Source organism: Oenanthe melanoleuca, chromosome 18, assembly GCF_029582105.1.
Source record: "Oenanthe melanoleuca isolate GR-GAL-2019-014 chromosome 18, OMel1.0, whole genome shotgun sequence".
NCBI classification, from domain to species: domain Eukaryota; kingdom Metazoa; phylum Chordata; class Aves; order Passeriformes; family Muscicapidae; genus Oenanthe; species Oenanthe melanoleuca.
Window position 1 is genome coordinate 7113526 of NC_079351.1, and position 7434 is coordinate 7120959.

General features: G+C 59.6%; 1 protein-coding gene across 1 annotated transcript; it reads left to right on the forward strand.

Annotated features, from left to right (window-relative positions):
* Positions 1–2463: 2463 nt before the first annotated feature.
* On the forward strand, positions 2464–7382 carry UBALD2 (UBA like domain containing 2). Its single transcript, XM_056505883.1, has 3 exons — positions 2464–2693; positions 3281–3343; positions 6252–7382. Exons 1-3 carry the CDS (start codon positions 2574–2576, stop codon positions 6570–6572), a joined length of 504 nt encoding a protein of 167 aa, XP_056361858.1. The 5' UTR covers positions 2464–2573; the 3' UTR covers positions 6573–7382.
* Positions 7383–7434: the final 52 nt, after the last annotated feature.

The following is a 7434-nucleotide window of genomic DNA, read 5'->3' on the forward strand; positions in this document are numbered from 1 at the left end:
ATCAAACGGGAGATGTGCAGGGAGGCGGATCAGCTGCTCTGATGTCCTCGGCTACTCAGTGGTGACGAGCAAAGGCCGTCCCTGGGGCTTCCCCCCTTTATCCCCTCCCTGCAGAGGGACACACGGACTGCTTCCTACCCACACAGCCCCAAAGGCAGCTGAGAAAAGCCGAACCAAACAGCAGCCCGAGGTGCCTTTGTACCCTGTTTGTCAGCCTGTCACTGCCACACCAGGACCCACATTCCCAGCAGTGACACCACGTCCGTGCTGCTGGATGCCACACCTGGGCTGGGTGCCAGCAGGAGCACCGGCTGAAGAGGAAGATTTAGACTCCATGATCTCAAAGGTCTTTTCCAACCCAAATGGTTCCCGGAGGATCTGAGGGCAACATCCACACCAGAGTCTGCTCCAGCTCTCAGTGCTGGTGCCCAGCTGGGAGCTCCGAGACCCCAGGAACTGATTCCTGTCACCCCAACACACATTTTTGGGTATCCTGCTCTACACGTGGGTAATTAAAAAATCTAGCACAGCCCAGCATTGCTGAACTTCCAGCCCTGCTCCCCTGCCTCGCTCCAGCCAGCACCGACAGCAGGAAACTGGGAGAGGGAGCCAGCACATTTCATTACCGGCACACAGCAGACTGCAGGGTTTTAGTGCAGATAATAATTCAAAGTTATCCCCGTGCAGATCCATAACCCGGCAGTCATTACACGCAGAGCTGCTGCCTGCATGCACGGCTCGTGGTTTTTTTCCCAGCGATTACTGCAGCAGAGGATTTTGTAGGACAGTGCCGCAGTGGAGCGCTGGCAGGAGCTGGGTGACGATACGGCTCCGAGGGCAGGGTCTCTCCCACCTCTCCCTACCCCACCACAGATCCCGGCACAGAGAAAGCCAGGAGAAACCCCAGCAGCTCTGACCTGGGGGGAGAATCCAGAGAAAATGCAATGTTTAACTGCAAAATGCACGTGGTGCTGGGCAAGATGCAAGTCTGAAGCTCGTGCTGCCCGGCTGTGGGATTTGGGATGTGAGTTTGACACGGAGTCACGGGAGAGCACAGCAGTTAATGTTTTAACAGGAGGTTGTGCAGCTCACCCACGGCAGAAAACCTCTGTCTGTACACCCAGTCCATTCCCAGTTCTCCCAGCAGCTGTGTTTTGCTCCAAGAAGACAAAGCTACCAAAATCTTACTGGGCAAGCAGGACCCTCCATACCCATCCCAGATGAATCCCAGGGATGGGATCCCCTAGAATATCCTGGGAGGATACCCAGCTTGGGCAGCCACACACTGGTATTGTTGGACCTCCCTGGGACCCACCAGGACTTTGCAGAAGCCCCACAGAGGCCCTCACTGCTGGGGGCAACCAGCTGCAGATGCAGCTTCAAGTTTCCATTGCTCTGCCTCCTCATTCCCTCTCCCCTGGCCAGCTGGTCACCACTGCCACATCCAAACCCCCAATGGCTCTTCCTAGATCAACCTATTTTCACACCATGCATTTGCAAAGTCCCTTCTTCATTTGTTTGGGATTTAAATGCCAATTTTCCCTTTTTAATCAAAACACTTCAAGGCAGGAATTGCACAATCCCCAAATTCAGGGAAAGCACACTAGGGAGGAGTTCATCCTTGCAGGCTGAGACTGGACTCAGAGTCATCAGGATTTTAACCATTAACCAAAAATCCCACCCTACTCCCCCTCAAACTGGGAACTGTCGTGAACCCTGTAGTCTTTACACGGGAGGGGCATGGGGATGAAGAGGATGGGTCCCTGCTCCTGTCCCTGGCATCGGGTTAGGGTCCCATTCCCAGGGTAAACGGATCCCAGATGGAGGGCTGCGCTGGGAGAGCCTTGCTGGGGGAGTCCAAACAGGGGGTTAAGGGGGAACCCCCGGGCGGAGCAACAGGGACCCCAGGAAGGAGGAGACGGGGTGCTGGGAGAGTTCTGCTGGAGGAAGAGAGGAGCCTTGCGAAGGGAATGAGGGAGCCTGGCTGGGGGAGCCGGGGCAGGGGGTCAAGGTGCAGCCCCCGCGGGAGGGGCGCCCCCAAGGGCACTCAGAGACGGACGGGGCCCCCCTCTCTATGACCCCCCCAACAATGAACTCCCCTTTCCATGAGCCTCCTTAACGGAACCCGCAATACCCTCAATGGCCCCCGTTTACAGCTCCTCTCAATGAACGCCCCCCAAGCCGAGCCCCTCTCAATGAGCCCCTCCCGCGCCTCCTCAATGAACGTCCTCAATGAGCGTGACGTCACCAACGCCTCACGATAAAACCCCCACGCAGCCAATCAGCGCCCGGCTCTCGCCTTCTCCCTCCCGCCTGGCCCCGCCTCCGCCATCCCCGGCCAATCGCGGCGCCGCCTGCAGCCAAAACACAGGCGCGGGCCAATGGGGAGGCGCCGGGGCAGCTGGAAGGTTCGAAGCCGGCGGTGGGCGGGGCGCGGGGGGCAGCGCAGCCAATGAGCGCGCGGGGGCGGGGCCGCGGCGCCCCCCGGTTCCCCCGGTGAAGCGCGGCGGGCGCGGCGGGCGCGGGGCGCTCCGGGCGGTGCGGGCCGGGGCCGGGGCCGGGGCCGGCCCGCCATGTCCGTCAACATGGAAGAGCTGCGGCACCAGGTGATGATCAACCAGTTCGTGCTGGCGGCGGGCTGCGCCGCCGACCAGGCCAAGCAGCTGCTGCAGGCGGCACACTGGCAGTTCGAGGTACGGGACGGGCCGCCGGCGGCACGGATCGGGATGAGCCGCGCGCGAACCGGGGCGCCGCAGATGGCGATCCGCACGCCCGGCTGCCCGCAGAGCCGCGGGCGGAAGGCGGTGGGGATGGGTGGGGGCGGGCCTGTGCGGCCCCGGCCCACCGACACGCGTGGCCGGGTTTTGGGGGGCCCTGCCCGCCCCCCCGGCACCCGCACCGGGCCGGGGGGGGCAATCGGCCCCGGGCTCCGGCGGGTCTATTTATACCCGGGCCGTAACCCGAGCTGCGGCCCGGCGCCCCGGCCCCTCCCTCGGGCTCGATCTGGGGGTGCCGCTGGGGGCAGTGGGGGGGTGTGAACGCGGGGTTCGGGGTGTCCCCCTGGCGTGGGGAGCCCCTGAGCGAGCGGGGCCGCGATCCGCGGTGGGTCGGGTGAGGGGCAGCCTGTAGGCCTGGCGGGGCTGGGGGCACCCCCGGCTGCCCCCCGGGCGGTCCCGGGGCTGGGAGCCAGCGGGGCGCTGCGGGGTGAGCTTTGGGGGGGCCGTGTTTTGCCTCCCCCTTTGTCTGGGGTGCGCTGGAGCTGACAGCTTGTCCCCCACAGACAGCCCTCAGCGCCTTCTTCCAGGAGACCAACATTCCCAGCAGCCACCACCCCCCCCAGATGGTAAGTGGGACCCCAGCCCCTCTCTGCCCCCTGCACCACCCCATCCCCTCCCCATCGCCCCCAGCCCCAAAAACACCTCTAGATCCTTCCCAGCACCAGCCAACCCCCCCACACCCCCCCACCCCTACAAATACCACCCACCCCCACCCCCCAGACCATCCCCATCACCCCAAGCCCCCCGAGCCCCCCGAGGGGTGCAGCCCCCAGCCCTGGGAGCTGTCAGCTCCCTGCCAGCCATATTGCTGGGCGCCCGCAGGAACACGCAGCCGGAGAATGTAAACACGAGCTAAAATGTCTGCCAGGAAATAGTTTGTGTCGGCGAGCATCGCGCTGCAACTTGGGCTCCCCGGGCCGGGGGGCCACGGCCGGGCCCCCCTTTCCCCCCACAACACTTGACCTTGGCCGAGGGCACGTCCCCTTGGCCGAAGGGAGGAAGTTGTTCCCCTCCGGGTGTTTTGTTTTGTGTTTCTTGGGGGGTTTTCTTTCTTGTTTTCCCTTCCCCCCCCATCCTCCAGTGTTGAGGGAACTGAACGGTGCCGCGCGGGGGGGAGGGAGCGGATCTGGGTTAAACCGAATTTTCCCCCTTTTCTCCTTCCATCGGGGATCACCAGCCCGGCATTGCCGGCAGCAAACGCTCTCGTTTCCCTCAGAGAAAGTCGTTTTTGTCAGCCAGCTGGCAGTAAAACCCCCTTCATTGCAGTTCCTCCCCACCCCGCACGTTTCCTGCTGCCCCGGGCGGTTTGCAGAGGGTCTTCCCATGGAAGAGCCGCATTCCCGGAGGGAGCAGGTAGATCCAGGCCGTGCTGTTTGCACCCCAAAAGCCTCATCGGGGCAATTCCTGCCGGGATGCAAAGCAGGGCTGGGGAAACCATCCCAGCCCCATCCCTGCACAGGGACCCCCCCCACCCCCGACCATGGCAGGCACCCCATTCCCCCCCAGCACGGAGGATCTGGAGCCACTCGGTTCTCTCCCTCCCGACAGCGTTTTCATGACACTGTGTGCTCCACGTGGTGTCAAAATACCTTTTACCTTCTCCCCAGATACTCCTATTTGGGGGACTTTTGTGTAGTGTTTCCCTCCAGCTCCCCAGCATCCTGATTTGTGGAGTTTGAAATGCCCCACCGGGCTCAGGGCAGGTGTGAGATGAGTTTTGTGCTTGCAGTTTCTATTTCTTTTTCAAGCGTCAGGGAACAAAGCTGCGAGCGTGGCTGTGGTTTGATGGGCGTAGGCTCGTCCCTGTCACCCCCACACCTGGGGGGCTCCCCAAACTCCTGCAAATTCCAAGCTGTGGGGCCAGGACTCACCAGAGCTGTTTGTGGTGACCGACCCTCTGACAGCCAAGGGGTCTCCTCAAGATGTGTTGGAGGAGGAAGGCAATAATTACATGGAATTCTTTTTTTTTTTTCTTAATTAATATTTCAAATTAATCTGGCAAATATCACCCCAGAAGCTCAGAGCTGTGTCCAGCATCATTCCAGGGCTGGCTGTGGTGGTGGTGGGCTTTTTCCAAAACAGAGCAAATTTAAGGTTTTTGAGGTTTGTTGGTTTATTGTTTTTGTTTTTGGTTTTTTTTCCAACAAGTAAGATACTGCCAAATGTATAGGTTAATTTAAAAAACAAAAGCTGGGTTAGCACGACTTCAGGCTGAGCTCTAAAATGAATATCCCTGGTTGACTACAATCCTATTCAGTGCCAGCCAGGCTGTAATTGCGTTTTTGGGGTTCCCCAGCTCCATAGGCTGATGGGAGCCAGCTGCTACTTCCCTCAGGCTGGGGGAGCACCCCAACTTCAGGGGTCTGGGTCCCCCAGCAGTGGTTTGGCTGCTGCTCCTGTAATCCCAGCATCACTAAGGGTGGCTGGGATGGGGATGAGGAGGAACCTGTGAGAGGGATTTAGGTGTTGGCCTGTGCTGGGGAGCAGCAGTGGCTGCTGAGCAGCATCCAGGGGTGAATCCTGGGGTAAATCCCAGGAAGGGGGAGATCAAGCAGCTATTCCCCACCAGAACATCTCAATCCCTCATTGCTAAAGGCAGCAGACACTGTGCAAGCCCCTTAACTCTGCTCAAAGTCCCCACAAGCATCCAGCAGGAGCTGTGGCTCCAGGAGGGCAAGAGGGATTTGGGATGGATTTAACCCAGAGGGATGAAGTCTCCCTGTGCATAGAGACCCCCATGTCCAGGCATCCCCTGCCCACAGTGTGTGCAGCCTTATAGGGAATTTGTATACACACCCCACTCCCTCTTTTAGCACCTCCCCAGTTCTCAGTTCAGCAAGTTGTTTGCTGATTTGGGGTCCCTGTACCAGCCACTGAGCCTCAGTGCTGGGCTGGGTCCTCCCTAGTGGATTTTTCCTCTGCTGGAAAAAGGAACGGATCCATCACTGTCCAGATGCTAAATTTAGCTGGGTACCAAGAAGGCAGGGGCTGTACCAGGAACTGGGGGGGGCCCTGCTTGCCTTCTGCTTGCTCTGCCATAATGGGGTGTGAGGGGGAAGAGGGTGAGGAAACTGAATGAAAGGGGGTCCAGGTAGGACCCTCCCCACCATGCTGGACCCCTTTGTGTGAGCCCTGTTAGTGCTGCTCCCCAAACCCACCTCATCCACGGGCTTTGAGCATCTGGGATGGTCCAAAACATCCTTCCCAAATTTGCTGGAGCCTCTCCCCAGGCACCCCACACCTTTAGAGGGGAGCCATGCAGACTCTTGGGGACCACACCAGCCCGGGGATGTGGGGAGATGCCAGGATCCTCAGTGATGGGTCTGGCTGTTGTGGGTGGGTTGGCACCCCCAAACCCCATGCCCGAGCTGGGTGGGTTGGCACCCCCAGACCCCCCGTGCCCGAGCTGGGTGGGTTGGCACCCCCAGACCCCCCGTGCCCGAGCTGACAGCCCCGTTCTCCTGTGCCCTGCAGATGTGCACCCCCAGCAACACGCCGGCCACGCCGCCCAACTTCCCGGACGCGCTGGCCATGTTCTCCAAGCTGCGCACCTCGGAGAGCCTGCAGAGCAGCAACAGCCCCATCACCTCCATGGCCTGCTCCCCCCCGGGCAGCTTCAGCCCCTTCTGGGCCTCCTCGCCCCCCAGCCACCAGCCCGCCTGGCTGCCCCCCTCCTCGCCCACCACCCACGGCCTCCACCACCACCTGCACCACCCACAGCCCTCCTGGCCCCCCACCCCCCCGCCCCCTGCCCCCCCACAGAAAGCCGTGGCCACCATGGATGGTCAGAGATAAGGCTGGGGCTGGCGGAGGGTTGGGGGGGCAGGGGGAGCCGGGCCGGGGCGTTGGGAGCAGGGGCTCGCCGAGAAACGCACTGGAATAATTTTCTAGGTTTTATTATTATTTGTAAGGGGGGGGGAGCACATGCTGCCAGGGAGGGCACTGACCCGTGAGAGCCTCTGGCTGCTCTCTACTCACCTCCCCTTTTTTTTAAAAAATATATAACTATAATATATAAATATATCTAATGTATATAAATCCAGAGAGAAGGTGCAGCAGCGTGGAGGCAGCTGCTGGGTGTCTGGGGGGTTTTCCCTATGGCTCTAACCTCACCCAGCCTCTCTACATGAGGGCAGGAGAGGGAAGGGGAGGACAGGAATAACAAGAATGAATGGATGGAGGTGGCTTTGGCACCCCAGATCATGGCCACACAGACATGGAGCCATGGACACCCTCCCCAGCTCTGGCTTCCCTGAGCAGATGCAGCTCTCTGGCTCCCGAAATTCAGCCCGGCTTCTTGCACAGACCCCCCCTGGACTTGCCCCCAACCCTGTCCTCCCTCCCTCAGCACCCCCAGGGCCTGGGGGTTTATCAAAGTGATGTCCCCCTGTCCCTGTGACTGCCCTATGTGGCGTTTCCCCAGGCAGGGGGGAGCTGGGGGTTTTTTAGTTTTCAAATCAATGTTGCTTAAAAAAAACAAACAGAAAAACAAACAAAAAAAAAAAAAAAAAAAAGAAAAAAAGACCCAGCAAAAAACAGGTTGAAGGTTTTTTATTAATTTAAAAAATAATAAAAATTAAAAAAAAAATCACTTTTTTAACACCAGCTATCCCTGCCTTTTCTCTCTTCTGGGTGGGTGTAGCTGAAAATGAAGGTG